Genomic DNA, 19,652 nt, shown 5'->3' on the forward strand with positions numbered 1-19,652 from the left:
CCTTCCAGCCAGCGAGGCACTGCCTGGCCTCTCCGGCGGCCGGCGCTTCCCCCTTAGCGCACCCACCGCTCCTCATTCGGGGGACACGCCTCCCCGGCCCGCCTCACGGCCAGAACGCCGCAGCAAGCAGATAAATCCCCACCACCACCACCACACACACCCCTCCTCCTTCTCCTCCCTCCCGCCCCTGTGAGGCGTCCTGACACCCTCTCACCTCGGGGCATCAGCCCAGCGCAGCGCATCCCCCGCCTCCTTGGCCGTCCCTCCCTTCTCTCGTTTAAACCTAGCGCTCTGCTCTTCCCCTGCAGCCCTGCCCGCCTCAGGGCTGCCCCCCCGCTTTTAACTGCCTCGCGGGCGCGCGCACAACGGCTGCCGCTCGCACAGAGGCGGTGCCCGCGCGCGCCTCACCTGCCTGAGGCGCGTGCGCTGCCTCCCTCCCTCCCTCCCTCCCTCCGCGGCGCGCGCTCGCGGCGCCATCAAGCGGGGCCGGGGCGGGCGGGAGCGCGGCTCCATCCGGGTCTCCTCCGCTCCTCCTCGGCGGCGGCCGCGGCCGTCCCCAGGAGAGCCGGGGGAGGAGGGAAGCAGGGCCACCATGCATCTTCACCAGGTGCTCACCGGCGCCGTCAACCCGGGGGACAACTGCTACTCGGTGGGCAGCGTTGAGGACATCCCCTTCACGGTAATGGCGGCGAGGCAGAGGCGCCCGGCCTGAGGCGGGGTGGGGGGTGTTTTGTAGGCCCGAGGTGAGCGGTGGGAGGGGCTGGAGGGGATTAACCTGCGGGAGCGGTTGGCGGGCCCTTGCAGCGGGGTCGTTAAGGCAGGGATTACAAGCGAGGCCTCGGGGCGGTGGGGGGAAGGCGGAGGAGGGGGAGCGGGCGGAGGGTTGAGAGCCGGCACGTCTGCAGCTGGGGCGGTAGGAGCGCTGCTCCAGTGGGGGCAGTGGGGGCTCCCGGCCCGGAGGAGGCGGCGCGGCCCCGCCGTCTGCTGCAGCCCCCGGAGGGGTCTCGCCGCTTGCCCTTCCCAGGGCGCAGCTGCAGGTGCAGGCTGGGTCCGTGGATGTGTCCGCCCCCTCGGGCGAGTGCTCCCTGGATCCACGGAATTCCAGTAGGGAACACCCCCCCAAGTGATGCGTCCCCAGATTTTGCTGGGTGCCTTTTTTTTTTTTTGTATGGTCCTCCTGCAAAGAGAAAATAGTCTGTTGCACTAGGCTCCTTAAGAAGCCTATCCACTATTGATGAGCGTGTGGCTTCGGTTTCTGTGGTTAATAAAACACAAATTTGTCAAATGCATCTCTTAAACTAGAAGAGAAAAGAAATGGAAAGAGATACACTAACTAAATATCAAGAGTCCAGTAATTTATATAATAAAATCTGTTTATCATCCACAGACTATTTTTGTCAATTCTAATGTCAATTTCTACTTTTTAGCTTACGATATGCTCTCTGATTTTAATGAACGATCAGCTTCAGCAGTGTTTTGCATACTATCATCTAATCAGTATGTTATTATTTGGGAATAAATTGTCTCATTAGATTTTGTATTAAGATTTACAAGATTATATCCCAACCACAAACCAATTCCAAGCTATATGATACAGAGCATCATTTTTAGTCTAAGATAACTGTCAGCACACTTGTCAGACATTTTAAAGCCTTACTTTAGATTATCACAGATGTCTAATTTCAGTAATGAATGCTTGAAAGTCTTAAGAAATAAAAGGTGCCATGTCTGTCTGTATTTTCCTTGTTCTGCTGCTATGCAGCCATACTGCTATTAAAGGGACCTCTGTTACTTTTGATATTTATATAAGAAGTGGTTTACTCATATTCATATTCTAATGTGTTTCTTTTTACTGTGACAATTTGAAGAGTCAATCAAACGGTATTATAAAAGACAACTTTATGCTAGTTCTTGTAATAGTTTTGATGTTAGGATATTTGTTTAAAATATGTAAGAACTAGTTCAAAATTGCTACCACTGATTCATCATAGCGACTTAAAAATACGTCTTTTTTCTGTGTAGAAATGAATCACTCATGTTAAAGTTACTCCACTAAACAATAGAATGTGTGTTATATATATTCACTAGTTAATAGTTTGGGAGCTATTTTCCTTTTTTGAAGGAGGAGGAGAAATCTCCTCCTAAGATGAACTTGATTTAAATGCATAACTCCAGTAATCTTAGGATTCTGGAGAAGGAACACGTTTTCTTCTGACCTGATTAGAGACATTGCAATGCTCAGGTTCTTCATCCTTCCTTTCCTGTATGGTTTGCTGTTGGCCTGTTTACATGGTTGAGGATAAAGGTAGGCTTTTAGTTTCCAGATCAGTGTAGCCAGAGCTAGGATGATAACATGTTCTGCCTCAACAGTACTTTTTTAAAGCTTTAGTGAAATTCATCTAGTTTTTCTGAGAATAAGAAAGGGAAAAGACGTAATTTTGCCATTAATTTTTCTTTACCTATTAAAAACCAAGTATTAGTGACTGCATCAAGCAAAACAAATCCAAAGAAAGAGCTAGGATCAGACAGTTGCTGTAGGCTGGCAACAAACGTTTTGTGCATCCTTTATCTGAAATGCACATGGTGTTCCTTCCTCCCTATGCTCCCACATCTGCCTGCAGCAATCCTAACGTGTACCTAGCATTTCCTAAATAAGGGACGAAACACAGAGATGTTTGGTTAACAAACTGGCTTGTGGATGTATTGCACCCAGTCTAATAGAGTGGGTAATACACAGGAAAAAATGTTTGAAGGGTGATTAGATACAAAATAGCTTTGTAATGCTGTTTTCTACCAGGCAGTCTCTTCAGCTTCCCTTTGTTTGAGCTCCAGACAGGACACTGCATAAGTAGAGGGTTTAAGTACTAAATGACAGAAGTTCTGGTTTTCTCATTTCTGGTAGTAATTCTGTGCACTATTCAACTTGCTGTTGCTTCATGTTCTTATTTCAGCAAATATTGTTAACCATGTTTCACAAGTGAGTTTACAGAAGGTCAGGGTTGAGCTTTATACAGAAGGTCCTTACAGCACACACCCTGCCTTGACAGAAGAAGGGTATATTACTTGAACCTCACAGTCTAACCAGAGGCTAATAAGTTTTTAAAGGTAGCAAACTGCATTTTTCAAACCATCATTGATTTCACTTAGCTTTTGTTGTTAAGCAGCTGTTTTACATTGAGCCAATTTCAGTCACTGACCCTAACTCTGAGTGGGGTATATGTTACCAACCTGAATTTTCATGATGTGGCCTAAGGTGATTTGAAATAAAGATGATAAGCTGTTCTGATTCTGTTTCTATAAATTCTGCCCTTTGTCCAAGCTCGGGGTTGTTTTTTTCCCGTGAAACTCTGAACAGAATGTAGCCGTTTATAAGATCAGTTTAGGTTTAAAAAAAAAAATAAATAAAAAAACCCATGGGTATATCAGTTACCTAAAGGCTAGATTCTACAAGTATAAAAATTCCAAGTTCTGGCTAGCGTCCCACAAAGAGAAGATAAAGAATGTTTACTTCTTGTAAGAGGGGCTACAAAATGCACAAAACACAGAGCTCTAAATATTATTATTGAAAAAACTCAGAATATCAGATTTCAGGTGTATCTGTACATAAGAACTTTTCTGATAGTGAAAAAAGTGAAAAAAAAAAAATTATTATTTATCATTTTTGAAAAGGACAAGCTTCTTGGCATCTTCCTTGCCAGTACTGACACTTGGCCTGGAACTGTGTGTAATGAATTTCAGAAGCTGTTGCAGAAGAGTCTCCCACACCCATGTAAACTTTTTTACCTCATTGAAAGCAGCAAAGTCTTCATCCACACCATTTTGTCCACAAGATACAGCAACTGAGAATAGATTATCTCTGCTGTGTAGGGTTCTCCTCTGCCTCATCCTTTTTGAAAAATTACTTATGAAACCCCTGATTTGCAAATCCTTCTCAGTTATTTATTAATACTTGCATATATCTATATGTTCCCCGCTGTGTCATGTTTATGTGAACTGGATTACAAATGCTTAACATCTGAATCCTTGCCACATTCTTTTTTCTCTTAAGTTCTGTGTGTAAGCATATTGTAAAGTATTTAATCATGAATTCATCTCAAACGTCAGTTTAGGAAAGCCTGTTGTACAGGCTAGTAGTGGGTTGGCGTTCTTTTTCAGTTACTTTGCTAGTTTGCTTTAAGTGTATGTAATTCTACTAGTACTTAGCTGGAGGAGGGGGGAAGTGTAAGTGTTGTGCCCTTTGAGAGTTTGGAAGTGTTTCGGAATTCAGGTGTCTTCATCATTAACAGGAAGGTGGAGGAATTTTTGCATCTTGCATGTTTACTAAAAACTTAAGGATAATTTTGTTATACTGGAGAAGTACCATAAGGCCATTACAGGCTTTAATTCAGTTTTTAATACAGATTTTAGTTAATTTATGTCATTTTAGATGTTTATGAACTTTTTTTTTTTTTAAATACCGCTGTGAGCTGATTCTGTTTCTTCCACATCATTTAACATCTTGAAATGCCTCTGTACCTTTAATAGCACACACTGGAGCTTGAGGACTTCTGGTCTGTTTCACTTATGCCAAATTTGTAAAGAGTTGCAGGTTATAGAAAGAGAAGAATTTTGTTATTTTTTTTTACACAGAGAAAAATATTTTTATAAAGAAAACCAAGTTGAAAATGTGAAGGAATGTTGTTTCCCTGTCTAGTAGTTCCGGTCTTCAACATTAAAGTTAGAGAACCAAACAGGAAAAAATGGGCAGCTGAAGATGCACATGCTGCTTTCATATTATCTGAAAATTGAGGATATAGCATAAACTCTTGCAGTAGGACAGAATGTCCTACTTCTGTCTGGTGCTTCTGCATTCAATTAGAGCTTTGTCATTGTTCATTTCAGTGGTCTCAGATCTTGACAGTTAGAGTAGACATTGGCAAACTACAGCTTATTAGTTGCTTATGGATCCTGCAAGTCATCCTTGCGTTCTGGCAGTTTTGCAACTCCATTTAATTTTCTCTTTGAAGTTATCAGTGACATTAGAAATGGAGGTTGGCAGATACTCCATGTGGGTGGTTTTTACTGCACTTGCTTCATTCAGTGACTGCGTATAATTCTGTTTATCAGAGACCTCAGGGCTGCTCTCATCCATTACGGTATCTCAGCATCTTATTTTCCATCTTTCCTTTTTGTATGGCTTACCAATTTGCCATTCCTTTATCAGGCTATGCAGATTGTTAGTCTGTTACCACAAATATTGTGGCCACTGTTATTCTGGTGGGAGGGACCTGTGGTGGCAAGAATGATCTCCCTGAAGACGTTGTCAGCTGAATCCTTAAGAAGGAACCACTGATGATGCATATTATGACACTTCCCTATTCTTTGCCAATGGAGGATGCTTCTACTTCATTACCAGCTTAAGGAGTGAAGGACAAAATAAAAAGAGGATTTAGTAGAAATGTATTCTGTTCAAGTATAAACGTGTTAATATATTGAATATATTAGAAAAGCCTCATAAAAGTAATCAAATTGAAAACTTGTATTTAAATGTATAATGTGGATTGTGGAATGTCCTTCAGTACAGAAAAGTATATTGACCTTTTCTGTTTTAAGAAATTTGGAGACTATAAATGTGAAAAAGTGAACACTTGTTTTAAAATGAGGGGACACATTTTCTCAAAGTCAGGGTTATAATAAATGTACTCCTTAAAGTAAATTTTAGATTTAAGGTAAATATACTTTAATATACTTTCAAGAAATGAGAGATATTCTCAGAATAAATATCTACATTGAGAAAATGACCCCAGAACCAAGAGACAGCACTTGCTCAAAGAACCTAGAGCTCAAGGCTGATACCCTGCTGTTTGGAATGTGTTCCGACTAAGGTCTCCAAGGGATTAAATCCTCTCTGTTGGCATAGGACACTTAGGTGTGCTGAGTCACTTGTTGGTGCAGTGCCAAACACAGGCAAAGAGTAGGAGGGATGTGAGTGACAGTAATAAGATTTCACTTTGGAAAGAGGTCTCTACATCTTGATGATTCTTTAACAAAAAAAGAATTTCTACTGTAAAGCACCCTTTTAATTCACAACCACCTTTTAACTTAACTCTGTAGAAATATACTAAATAGTATAATTAGCCAGAAAATACTCCTTTTTTTCTATAATAAGAAGTGCAGATAGGGAACAGGAGAGAAGAGAAACTAAAACATTTAAAAAGGAAGACAGTAAATTATTTTGCGTCACAGAGTCAACAGACGTCCTCCAGTATAAAATATTTTCTGTTTCTTGCATTATCAATTATACACACACACACACACAAATGTGCATGTTTGAGAACTGCAAGCTTAAGAAAATTAAAATTGAGAAGTCTTTTCCTTTCCCTGTATCATTTCTGAGGCATACGTCTGTATCTCCTGCTAACAGGATTGCAACTAGTGATAAATTATGTTAAATTTAGTTTGAAATTTGCAAGTCAAGTTATCAATACCGACAATGAAAAAACGGTGTATCCAAAAGGTTTAAGTCCTCATTTGAAGTGGATTAGTTCCATTTTTTACTGTATTAGATAGCAATTTAAATCATGTCTCTCACTAGGTTTGTATTAGTAGTTATGAGGCAGACTGTTGAAAAGAACATCTTTCAATTCTTTGCTGTTTTAATTGCTCAGCCTTTGAAATAAATAGTAGGAGAATCAATTGCTTGTGAACATCAGAATTCTGAATAAATTAGTGGACAAGAGGACTTGCCTTTATTTTCCTGTCAACTTACGGGCAATCGCATCCTGGTCTCCATCTTCTTCCTGCCCACTTGTGAACGTTTGCTGGCCTGTCCAGCATTCCACACTGCTGGTGGAGTTTGTTTTGTAACAAATTCCAATATGAAAAAATAGGAAAACAACAAAACAAAAAGGCCTCTGTTCAATGCCAGAACTTCTCTCAGAATCTCATATTTCTTTCTCTTACTTTCTGGAAATAATCCTATTCCATTTTAATAATAATTTATTCCCTTCCAGATTGGGTCTAACAATTGCATAGCCTAGTCATCAAGGAACTAGGATATTCTGTTACATAGATAATCTCCTTCTAATAACCTTCTAGCAGTTGCTTTTTTTCCCCTCTCCTGCTTGCATTGTGAGTAACTCCAGTATCAGTTCCTCAGAGCTTCTCAGAACAACGGTTGTGGGCTTGAGGACTCAGGCAGCAATGTGTTGCTTTATTTTTGTGAGATGACCTTGGAAATCTTTTAGACAATCTATGTTTTGTATGCAGTTTTCATTTTTGCCTGTGCAATTATATGGTGTGTTAATTTCTGAGGCCTGAGTTTCTGCTTTGCTGCTTATATTGCTGTTCCTTTCTTGTTTTTAGCAGTGACTGTACTTTCACTAAATTAAGCCTTTTTCTTCAGACTTTCTCACTTGTTGCTCCCTCCTGGGAGGGAGCGGAAGTAGACATAGAAGGTCATGAGACCTAGATTGTCCATTCTAGTTCCAGTGGCTGTCTTGCACCATTATCTTAGTGTGCCCATCAGTGGGTTTTGATCCTGTAAATCTGTAGAAATACTCACAACTGCTCATATACTTCTCAAAAATAATACAGGTAGCCTTTAAACTGATTGACCTCAAAAAAGAGGGCTAGGACTTAGTAATTTGGAAATTATTGTGAAAGAAGCAGGGGACAAGTTAAAATGACAAAAGTAATTTTGTGCCATGTGGAATTGACTTGTTAAGGACTTGCACACTCTGATTAATTCAGCTGTCATAAGATTTCTGCCTACCTATTGGAATCAGTGGAAAACTTACTTTAAGGAAAGTGACTTCTAGCTATAACTGTTTATTTTATGCTAGGGAGGGATTTCTGTGCCTGAATGTGGGAGTTCAGGCACCTGTGGAGCCACATCTGGAGTGATTAAACTTTTGAGAATATTCTGTCACATTAGGACAGGTGAAAGTTTGGCAGATAGATATATATGTTTATCCTGCCAATAAAAAGTGCTGCAAGCTATCATTGTTCTATAACTTATTCTTAAAGAAATTATTTCAACTGTAGTGTATATTACACAAGATACAGTCTTATAGTAATGCCCACTTCTTAAAATTCAGAAAAGCCTAGAAATTGGATTTTTATAGGAAAGAATCACTTAATATTCTTAACAGCAACAACAACAAAAAAAAAGCCGGGGGGAGGGGGATGATACTTAAGAAATGTATGTGCAAATTCAATAATAAGTGCACCTGAATAGTAAACTCTTGCTCTAGTAGGCGGCAAGAATTGGAGGGAAGGAAAAAAAGCCCATCTAAAATCTTAAAAAACAGAGCTTCGGTTCTAGAATAAGTTTGGGGTTTGTTTTCTGTGTTTTGGCTTTTTTTTGCTGCTCTTTCTGTTTGCCCTGATTTAAACCCTGGAAGATTTAAGGTCTCTTTGCTACTTTGTTACTTTAGTTTTATTTGTTTATTCAGCTGGTGCTGTTGAATTGGCCAGGAATAAACCCGCTACATAGAAACATCTTATTTCAATGGCAATTTTCACAGATCTCAAAAACATAAGTCATCTGATAGGTAGTCAGTTAGATTTTAATACAGTTTTAATTGTATCTCTTTTAAAAAAATATTTCAGGCATATGGCTCTGGCTGTGACATTGTTATTCTGGCGAATGACTTTGAATGTGTGCAAATTATTCCTGGTGCTAAACATGGAAACATCCAGGTCAGTTGTGTGGAGTGCTCCCAACGACAAGGCAGGGTAAGGATTTTAATAAATTTATATAGATTTTTTTTTTAAACTCAAATACTCTAAATAATTAAACAGCAACATAATAGATTAATGGTAATAATGAGTTAATTTAAGGCCAAGATCAGGTTTTACTGATCTGTAGCTTTCTAAGTAGCATTTTTTGTGTTACTCAGATAATTGTTTTAATTTAACAGTAATTTATTTTTTAAGGCGGGGGGGAGCAGGACGTATCTTTTAGCAATGATTTTGCTCCTTTGCAGAACCCTCAATAACAGGTCTCAAAAAATGTGGAAATATGTATTAGTTACAGTATAGTACCAGAACCGGAATGCTACTAAAATCATTGTTATTGTCTCCATTATTGTATACTTTCATCTATCTAAAGAAGACATGGAAAAATCAGTCATGTATACATATATATACACACATATGTGTGTTTGTGTGTCCTGCAAAGTAATAAATGAGAAATACGTTATTTTTCAGAAAAGTTTAGGCACGTTTAACATGTTTGGAAGTGCTACAGTATGACTTGTCATAACTACATGGCCCCTTGACTGGCTATGTGGTTTTATTTTTAATCCCTAAACAATGCTAAAGAGACAATTTGGATTGCTGAGAAAAAAATGCTTTCTATGAGTTATGGTAGTGTGCTGAGCAAATGTTGTTTGTCAGTTGTCACTGCCCACTAATACTAGCTAGTTAAAAATCGGTTGCAGTATTGAGAAAGCCCTAGTTAGGAGTCGGGCAGATTTAGCTGGCAAGGCCCCTGCACTGCAGCAGTGTAGTCCCAGTAGGACTGGAAGAGAGATTCCAGCTGCACAGGTGGCCCCTGCAAGATCTCCATGAACCCCTAGGTGGTTCTGCATTCAGAACTCTGAACTGTGGATCTGTTCTTTTCTTTGGGAGTGTGTTGTTGCAATCTCCCCACCCCCCAAAGAGGAAATAAGATTTCATAATAAATGTTGTGGAACTTTACATCATTTCTGTATTGAGGAAGCAAGATCCTGAGTGGGAAGAACTTAAAACAGGTTTTCTTTTAAAAATCTTTTAAGGAAGACAAAGATAGTCAAAAGCATTCATAAGCATATGCGTATTAGGAACATGACCAGATAAATTCCTAATAAAGACCATTTTGTGTATGGAGGTTTCTGTGAAATCAGCGGGTGAAAGAAATTGAGGAGTTCAGCGGTATAAGTACTTCGTTTTTTCTGTTTACCACTTGCCTTCAAAATATATTTAACTGTTCAAAATAGGATTACATTTCCTCCTGTTTCTCATAATTGTTATTTAGTGGTACAAAATGGAATCTGGGAACACAGTGAGACCCAGACACTAATAATTAATTTATTAGTTAGCTGTGAAGTAGACAGAACGTGAGAAGTAGTAGTGAAGGCATCAGCTTTCCCTTATGCATTAATAGTAGTTACCCTAGAAGAATATATTAGATCTGATTGACAGTGTTTATCCCACTGAAGAGCATGTCTTCCCTACTTAGAGTTAAAATCTTAAAGATAGGCTTGTTCAGAAGTATGTATTTCTCCACTTCCTTAGGAAAGTATACCTGTAACACAATTAATGATGTGTATTCATTTCACTTTTCTTGAACAATGGCACATAGAAGAGGTACAGGAAATTCTTCAGCTATTTTGGAATACTAAGGAACAGTTACACTCATCTCCTAACCTTACATTTTGAGTCTTCAATATAATTTTTTTTTCCAGATTGCAGCATCATATGGAAATGCTGTTTGTATTTTTGAACCACTTGGTATAAATTCTCATAAAAGAAATTGTGTAAGTATGTATTTCATGATTGTAATTCGGTTTACGTTCTTAGAAGAGGCAAAAGTCTGTCTGCCAGTTGTTATTATTATATTACATTGGCACACAAAAGACTAATGGATAAACATTTTCCACCATCCATAATAAAATTGGATGGGTAGGATCTTTCACTGCATGAATCGAACTGGGGACTGCACTCCTAAGTTCACAACATGTTGTTCTTGCATCTCCTACTAGAATGACATGGTGACAAGTTGGTCTTTCTTTAACTTGAAGAGGTCGTCAGATCTGTGGTACAGAAATAGGACTTAGGCTTGTGTACGTCTACCCAGGCTTGTTTTAACAGCACAGCCATGGCTGAGCACTCAAGCATTAAGTACGGTCTCAGGCAGGTTTCACAATCTTTGTTGCATCTATACTCTCATGTTGTTATAAATGTATGACCTAACTACTTTAAAGTAATCTACTATATATTTGCATGTGACGGGTCCAGATCTGGTTCACAGGGCACTCTGTGATACATTTAATTTTTATAAAACAACTAAGGAAATTATTAAAACTGGGTTCAGCAATCTGCCACTGAGTCCTGAATGTTTTTGCAACAGGCTTAATAGCAATTTCATAGAGAAAGAAAGAAATAATGATACTTTTGTATTTTGCTGTTGATGTGAGAACTAATCCTTTACTGTTTTTAAACTACAGCAACTAAAGTGTCAGTGGCTTAAAACTGGGCAATTCTTCCTCAGTTCTATGACATACAACCTGGCATGGGATCCTCAAGGTAACGAGAAGTTTGTGAAGTATTTATTCAATGTTTGTAGTTAAGGGAACTTGAACACAAATTATTTTTATTGTAATAAAGTGAGAGCATGAATCTGGGAATTTTAGATTATCTGTTCTCAAGCAGTGTTGCATAAAATGTGAGGCTACAGTTGATGTTTGTGAAGCTGCTGTGCCAAGTGTTTGAGTCTCTTGTGCAAGATCTTAGTTTGGGAATCACAGTGTTAAGTTGCTAATTGACTTAAATTACCACTAATAATCATTTAAATTGAATTTTATCACAATTAAAGTCAGCAGTGTACGCAAACACAGATATTTATAAGACGTCTAACAATGTGTATTTATTTGGATGTGAATGGCTATTTAGCATCTGCCAGATTCGTTATTAAATATGATTTATCATTTGAAGTCACCAAAAAAACTTGATGTTCTTTCTTAAAAGGTATTATAAATTCAAAATGTTTTAATAAAAACCAGATATGATTGAATACCCTATCATATTTCAAATGGACTCTATAAATTGAGTTTTCAACCTGTTTTGAATAATTCTCAACAAAATATGATGACAGGCCTAATCTTTCAACATATGCATCATCTTGGTTTCACAGCTTTGATGCTTCTCACTTTCAGGTAACAGGCTGCTGACAGCAACTGACTTTTTGCAATTGTGGGCCCCTCCCTCTAGTGACATTCTAGAAGAAAATGAAGATTATGATCCTGACAATCAGATCAAAGATGATAAAGTTCTCCCCGTTCTAAATGACTGGAAATGTGTCTGGCAGTGCAAGTGAGTGAGATAATTTTTATTTTAAAAGAAATTGCAATGCCACCTTATATATCAACCCTGTCTTCTCTCCAAAACCATATTTTAAAACCTGCTTTTAAATGATCTTAAAATACTATAAAATTCAAACAATGTCAGTTACTCCAAATAAAAATTCCTCACTTTTTCAAATGACCTATTACCAGATAATGTTGTCAAACTAGTCAAAGGCTTACCCACACTGTAGCACTGTTAACGTATCAAAATTGTCCCCCTTTTCTCATCTTTGAAAGTAATGCTGAGGTACTGGAGGGGACTGAATAGAGGAGCAGTAGCAGGCAGGTATGCTACACTGATAAAGGTGAGCCGCTTCCTGAATCTTAGGAAGAGGGTCCTGAAACTCTTTCTACCTAGTTCTGTTTGAGATCCATGTTATGGAAGTGCTTCATGATCAGCCATTTCTATATATATATGCAGACTTGGGAAGCAGCTGCCTACGAACCTGTTTTCTCTTAACTTTTTTGAAGCTGTTTTAGATTTTGTGCCGACAAAGCACTGTATAGGCTGCTTTCCTCTTTTGGACAGCAGACCCATAAGCTGTAGTCACAGACAAATAGTATCACAAATTATCTAAAAGATCATTACTTTCACTTCTTCCTACTACTTGTCCTGGCCTCACTGGGAGTAGAAGAGCAGTTGAGACAAACTTCATTTCCGCAATCTCATCGGATCTAGCCTAGGCTTGCCCTACATAAAACAATTTGTTTTATGTGCTGTTTTTCTGTAAAACTGTGAAAATACTAAATATTTTGATTCATTGTAACAAATACTTTTTATGCTTCTGCTATTTCTAAAGTATGCTTGAAGCAACAACTATAAAATACTAATACATTAAATAATGAACAGTAATACTTAATCAAGTGAATACATATGGAATAATACTATAGAATAAATAGACTTTACTTACAACTTAAAACTTTACTCTCGTGTTATTTAGGACTGCAATATCAGTACATTTGATGGCATGGTCTCCTGATGGTGAATACTTTGCAACAGCTGGGAAGGTAAGGACAAAAAAAGAGTAATTAAATAAGTGTTTGCAATGTTTTGCATTTGTTTGACAAAAGTAAATGAGTAATATGGAATAGTCTTGGACCATACACTCTGTTGTAGTCTGAGCTAGGTTAAATTATCATTTCATGTGTAATGCTGTATTTTCATGTAATTCCATGAATTTCGACAGCAAGAAATTGGATTTAGCTGCGTACTCTTACTGAATACTTCAGAATCAACCTGGAATACAGTGACAGTGATACAGACTTGCATATATATATTTTAGATAAAGTATACTTAGATGAACTTTCAGACATGCTTAAATATATTTTTCTACTTCTGTTGGAAATCATGAGGGTAAATATTAGATCATTATGATAGAACACGTACACATTTAAACTGGTATAATATATACACCTCAGTGGATAAATTTGGAAAGATTTTCTATTTAGTGAATTCTGGGTTCAATTATCAGTTCTTAACTTCTGTTTCAGTTTGACATATTTTTTATCAAATTGCTATTCAAGCTAAATTTTCAATTAATAACTCTTTAATGTCAACTTCTCATATGAGTGATTCCCTTTGGTTTTCGAGTTTGCTTAGGTAAGCATTTATTGCTTGCACTTCATATCGGTTGAACGATGAGATGAACCTTTGTTTTCTTACACTTACTAAAGAGGACAACTGAATCATGAGCTGTATTGTTTTATGGCTACAAATGTACTTACAGCACCTTAATAAATATTACATTTAGAATCTTTGTGGTTAGTAAATTATCAAAAGATTTGCTTCATTCCATATTTCTATTTCCCATGAATACACTTTTATATAGCTAAGAATTTGACTAAGTAGATGCGGCAGATGGTTCCAGAAGTCATTTTCTGTCTGTAGGACAGCTCTATATTAGTTTTTTCATGAGATACACAGCTTTGATCATAATTCTTACAGGGCTGCCTGTCAGACTTTCCTCTTGCAGAATCTCTGGTCAGGTAGTATAGTTTTTGATGCTTGTCAGGAAATACCATCTTTTATCTACATTCTTGGAGGTTTGTGATTTATTCCTTTATTTACTGTACTTGGTATCTCCACTCCAGCAGCAAGTCCTGAAATCCAGGGATGTGGCATCCTGCTGTGTACAATGTACTGTTGTCATACTAGGGATGTTGTCCTTAGATAACATCAGTATAGTCATACTCTGGTATCGCTTATCAGCATATGTAGTATTGCTGTGTCAGCATTTCAGTTTTGTTTCAATTAATCACATCAGTGGTGCCCAACCATTCAAACCAGAAAGGTGGCATAGGTTGTGCTGATGGAGGGGAAGGTTGCAACGTGCATCTGCTCCTCTGTTGTGTGCCTATGCTCAGGAGGTACAGTGCTTTCCACGAAAATCAGGTTTCCTGTGCATGGGAACCAACAGGGTTGGTTGTCTCATGTCTACAGCATGAGTTGTCTCAGTGGAGAAACTTAACTGTTAATGAGCTTAATATTGTAGTGTGAGTGGCAGCCTATTTCTGGCTTCTGTCTTCACAGGGAAATGGACATGGGATTTAACCATGCATATGTGCTATGCAGAAAATGCATAGAGAACCAAGAGGAAAGTAGGGGGCCAACTGGACTAGAAGAAATATTCCTTATGGGAGTGGAGTGTTGCCAGCAGAATATTTCTTCAGTCCTGTAACTCATTCCAGCATGACCATCAATGAAATAAGTGGTCTCGGAAATGAGTTGCCAGTACTTCAGGCCACAGATCAAGTTTTCATGAAAAATTCCAGAACAGCAGTTTGAGATTTTTCTTTTTGTGACATTTTTAATAATAGCTAGCTAACCCCATGATTTTTTTATTGCTTTACCTAGGATGACTGCCTCTTAAAGGTTTGGTATCCTATGACTGGTTGGAAGTCATCCCTTCTGCCCCAAGAGAATGAAGAGAAGAAAAAATGCTCAGGGGTTGTTCACTTCTCATTTGTTTATTTGGCACATCCTCGAGCAGTGACAGGATTTTCATGGCGTAACATTAGCAAGTACATGCCCAGGTTTGAAAATTTTCTTTTTTAAAAAAACGAGCAAGCCTTTGACCAAGTATTTTTTAACACTGCTCAAAGTTTGGGCATCAAAAACGTGATTAGATTTCTCTGCTTATACTTTCAAGAAATAAAGCATATCAACATCTTCCCATAAGCTTCTGTATTACCTAGTACAATAGTGATAGTCATGTTAATAGGTGAGATTTATTCTAAAATATGGTCTAAACTTCAGTGCCTTCTCAAGTTATGCCAGGAAGCATGTATGTAAGGCTTTGTCTTTACCAAATGGTGCTATGACATTGGAAATAAAATATTTGTTTAAATAATCAGCATTTAGTAAGCTATCTTCTCTGCCTTGTTGGATATACTAGTGTTTAATTAGTTGTTCAATTTCACATTTCATTATTTAGTAAAACCTATGCATTCTTCACATAGTCCAGCAAGTCAGATAATTTAGGCAGTTTCATAACTGCAGTTTTATAATAACTGTTGCATTTATCAAATAATAACCATTCACATGCACTTTTCCCAATCATCTATGGGTTTATTAGCATGCCAAAAATCACTACTGTTATAAAACCTTTAGTTAGGAGAGAGGCAGAAATTTGGATGAAACGGTAACTACTAAATACTTGTATATTCCCTTAATTTCTGCTGTGTCCGTATAGCTAATTTAATTACCTTGAGTAGTAACCTTGACGTGTCTGTCGTTAGGGGTTTGGTCTGTAATGTGTTACTCACATCATGTCTTGATGGCATCTGTCGGCTGTGGGCAGAGACGTTATTACCAGAAGATACTCTTCTCGGTGAGCAGATCTGTGAAACCAGCACTTCCAGCATTAGCAGCACCATCTCTCAATCTGGAAAGCAAAAGGACAAAATACAGCACGCACTAGAGGTACAAGTAGTTACTTATTTTGTCAGTTTTTTATTTCAAGATTCTTAAAACTTTAAATATTTAAAGGATGTAGAACTCTAGGAATGTGTATTATGTAGTTCTTATAAGCATAATAGAATAGTCTGAATTATTTCTTACCAGTTTTTGAAGTTTATTACTAAACACTGAGGAAGTCAGAGACTTTGCATCTCTGCACCCAAGCTCCATGTTCTTAAAACTCAATCTACTTTTTCTGTAGTGCTGGGAAAATACAATGTTTCACATGGAATAGTAAGTGATAGTTTCAATTCTGATTGGGTCTGAAAGTCAGTAATTATAAAAACAGTGGAAGCAGTAAATAAACTCTTTTAATCTTTATCTTTCTGATTTGGTAATTGCATTTTCAAAAGTGGTAATATAAGGCTGCAAATTTCAATGTCAGTCATATCAAGTCTAAGTTTACAGTAACAGAAAATCTATCAATATAAAAACAAGAGGAAAAAAAACCCAACCACCTCAACGCTTATTTGTAGACTACTGTAATCAGACCAAGTTTTTACTTCTTACATATCATGACTATCAACAAATAGAGAGGGTGGAACCAAGTATGCTTTGGGCTGTTGAATCAGCTGTGCTTTCCATGTGCTTTCAGCAATTTTCAGTTACATAATAAGAATTCATTATAAAATGATGTTGCGAAGGTCACTGGTTTTAGATTGTTGTAATCCTGTTTATGAATGTTACACAAAATAGCATGTATTTTTGTGTTGTTGTTGGAGCAGATATTAAGGGGCCTTTCAGAAGACGTTAGAATAGCTTTGCCTTTGACCAGAACTGATGTGCATAAGTGTTACTAATCTCTGTTGAAATCTATTTATAACAATCCTTTTGAAATTAGTCATCACTTCTTAGAAGGAAATGAAAAAGCTTTAGGCTTTATATAAGTGTGAATGCTTACCTTACAGTTTTTTAGTGTTTCTTAATTTTTTTTTTTATAACTATGCCAGACAATTCACCATTTGAAAAATATGAGAAAAGGACAAAGGAGATCTTCGGTTCTTGTTACCCACACAGATGCATTGCCAGATCAACAGGGTACTCATGAAGTTCAGCGTCACATTTCACATCACGCAAATGCACTCGGTCACTTCCATATAGCAGCAAGCATCAACCCTACTACAGGTGAAATACAGCCATTTATTAAACTGTAATAATATATTTGCACAAAATGAGAATGAGATGCGTGTTCTTTGCCTAATTGAATACAAGGAATTTGTAGGAAGACTGTTATTTCATGAGTCTGTTTCTTAGCATAGAGTTTTGTAAGACAAATGAGGCTGAATTTATTCTGAATACCTTCAGCATTTTAAAAAGCCAATTAAATTCATCTTTGCACATCAGAAAGCAAAAGAAACCTAAATTTCAAGCCTGCTTAGCATTTGATTGTTGGGGTTTGGGAGGCAATAGTATATGATGAATAAAATATTTGCATCCTACAGAATATATAGTGCACGAAGAAAAGCTGTGCCAGATGTTTTGGCAGGAAACCAGCTGTTTTTTATAGAATAGTTCAGAATATTTTAGGCAAGGAAAGATTAAAGAGCAATCGCGTGCCTTACCTGAAATCTGACCGTGAAATGACAACACTGCAACATATGAAACTGAGCAATTAGAACTATTGAGTATTATTTGCCATTCACATAAGAATCAATTTTCATGCAAATTTATTGATGTTAAAATATCATTACTTTTTTTATTAAAATTGCACGTAGAAACTTGATCTGCATCTTACCTTTTCTAATCTCACAGGTGCAAATTATGTTCTACCTAAAACAAGTTAAATGTCTTAATTAAGAAATCTGTATATATGTGTGTGTGTGTACATATATATATAAAAAAACCAAAAAGATGGGCAGTTAAATATATTTTTTTTTTATTTGTTTAAAATTGTCCACAGATATTCCATCGGTCTTGGCTGGAACAGCTTTTAATATAGATGAAGGAAATGGAGGCTTCGTTGTTCACTGGTTGAATAATAAAGAATTTAATTTTACATCCTCTATTGAAGTATTTATGCAGCATCTAAGAAAAATTTCTGAACAACAACTAGAACAAGAGTTCGATGTTGAGATTGAAGAGGAAGAAGAAATGGAAGAAAAAGAGAGAGGTTTACATATGAAATTAGATCATGGTTAGTAATATTGAGACATGTAGCACAGGAATTATTTTGAAGCGCTTTAATGCAATAATTAATGCAATTATTTAGCACAAGAATTGCAAGTGCTAACATTTTATCACTAATGTAAAATAAATAGACATTTACAGCTGAAATCTTGCCTGCTGTAATTGTAGGCATGAAAAATTCAATGGTGTACTCTCTGTTGGAATGCAATAGTAATACACACAGTGAAAAAGAAAGTTAGCTTTTGTCTTTCATTTCCATTTTGGATATATTCCACTGAGCTATGAAATTATGACTAAGACCTGCTCTCTTTACCTTACAATCAGATTGTCAGTAATGACATAGCAATTTATGGCAAGCTTTAAGAAGGATTGGTCACAGCTCCATTTTAATGCAGCTGGGCTGTTTCCAGCACTGGTGAGATTTACACCTTAAGCCTTAGATGACCTGATGATCCTAACTGTAGCTGTTCACAAAGGACCAGAGAGACATATTTTGAAATTAATGATGGAACACCTACCCTACCAGAAATACTTTACATTGCTGTGGGAAGGTTACTTGGCCAGTAAGACTGTATAAAAATAAAAAACTATCCACAGAAACCAGTAAGACCAATTAGCGACAGTAAACAGATGATACATTGTGTCATTTATAATGCTTAGGTTCTTAAAATTTAGATTACTAATGCAGTAGTTAAGTGTGTGATAATTCTTACTGAATATGCAATACATAGTACGTCATCAATGATCACATACCACGTATTTGATGATTACCTTTCTAAATACAAGAAATACCCATGTTAATTTGGAACCAGCATTCATATAAATAATGTGTGGGTTTATATAGTTGACCAGAATAATCTTAGGCAGGGCATTGCTCTAAGTATCTAGATTTTTGTGGTTATATTTATTACTATTTGTATTACATAGTTAGGAGCAATAGTCGAAGGCCCAGACTCATATTTTTGTACAGACAGACGAAAGAAAGATGTTTCTACCCTTAATATGCATGAATGTTCTTATCAGATAGCACTGTTAGCAGATTTTAAAATGCTCTGTGGTTTTGAATAGAAACTTACAGGGAAGTCTTTGCAATGGATAAAATGGCACATTTCTGTTGCAGACTTGTCTATAGACAGAGAATCGGAGACAGGGACTGGTACAGGCTCTTCAGAACATGAAGACGGAGAAAGAGAGGGAAGCCCCAAAACATCTCTACTAGCAGGCCCGTGCATGCCTCTTCCAACGGTTTTGTTAGATCGGAAAATTGAGTTGCTCCTAACTGAATGGAACAGAAATCCAGATATGCTTTTTACTATCCATCCTATTGATGGTACCTTTTTGGTGTGGCATGTGAAATACTTAGATGAATACACTCCAGGCATCTTTCGACAAGTTCAGGTATCATATATTTGAAATTGTTTTATTATTTATGATCTTAATCAACAATCATTGTGTCGTTTCTTTAATACCTGAACATC

General features: G+C 37.5%; 1 protein-coding gene across 3 annotated transcripts in view; it reads left to right on the forward strand.

Moving 5' to 3' along the window:
• Window positions 1-506: 506 nt before the first annotated feature.
• The window catches only part of DMXL2 (Dmx like 2), a 55,307-nt gene continuing 36,161 nt past the window's right edge, over window positions 507-19,652 (forward strand). For 2 of the 3 annotated variants that reach the window (XM_054214261.1, XM_054214260.1), the window contains exons 1-11: window positions 507-679; window positions 8,593-8,718; window positions 10,431-10,502; window positions 11,193-11,271; window positions 11,901-12,057; window positions 13,031-13,097; window positions 14,944-15,122; window positions 15,828-16,011; window positions 16,998-17,172; window positions 17,948-18,181; window positions 19,295-19,572. In XM_054214261.1, coding sequence (XP_054070236.1) covers window positions 593-679; window positions 8,593-8,718; window positions 10,431-10,502; window positions 11,193-11,271; window positions 11,901-12,057; window positions 13,031-13,097; window positions 14,944-15,122; window positions 15,828-16,011; window positions 16,998-17,172; window positions 17,948-18,181; window positions 19,295-19,572 — 1,638 coding nt within the window. In that variant the 5' untranslated portion in view covers window positions 507-592. Of the gene's footprint in view, window positions 680-8,592; window positions 8,719-10,430; window positions 10,503-11,192; window positions 11,272-11,900; window positions 12,058-13,030; window positions 13,098-14,943; window positions 15,123-15,827; window positions 16,012-16,997; window positions 17,173-17,947; window positions 18,182-19,294; window positions 19,573-19,652 lie in introns of those variants that run through there. The other variant, XM_054214262.1, reaches the window with a different exon arrangement.

The sequence above is a fragment of the Rissa tridactyla genome, chromosome 9, assembly GCF_028500815.1.
Source record: "Rissa tridactyla isolate bRisTri1 chromosome 9, bRisTri1.patW.cur.20221130, whole genome shotgun sequence".
NCBI classification, from domain to species: domain Eukaryota; kingdom Metazoa; phylum Chordata; class Aves; order Charadriiformes; family Laridae; genus Rissa; species Rissa tridactyla.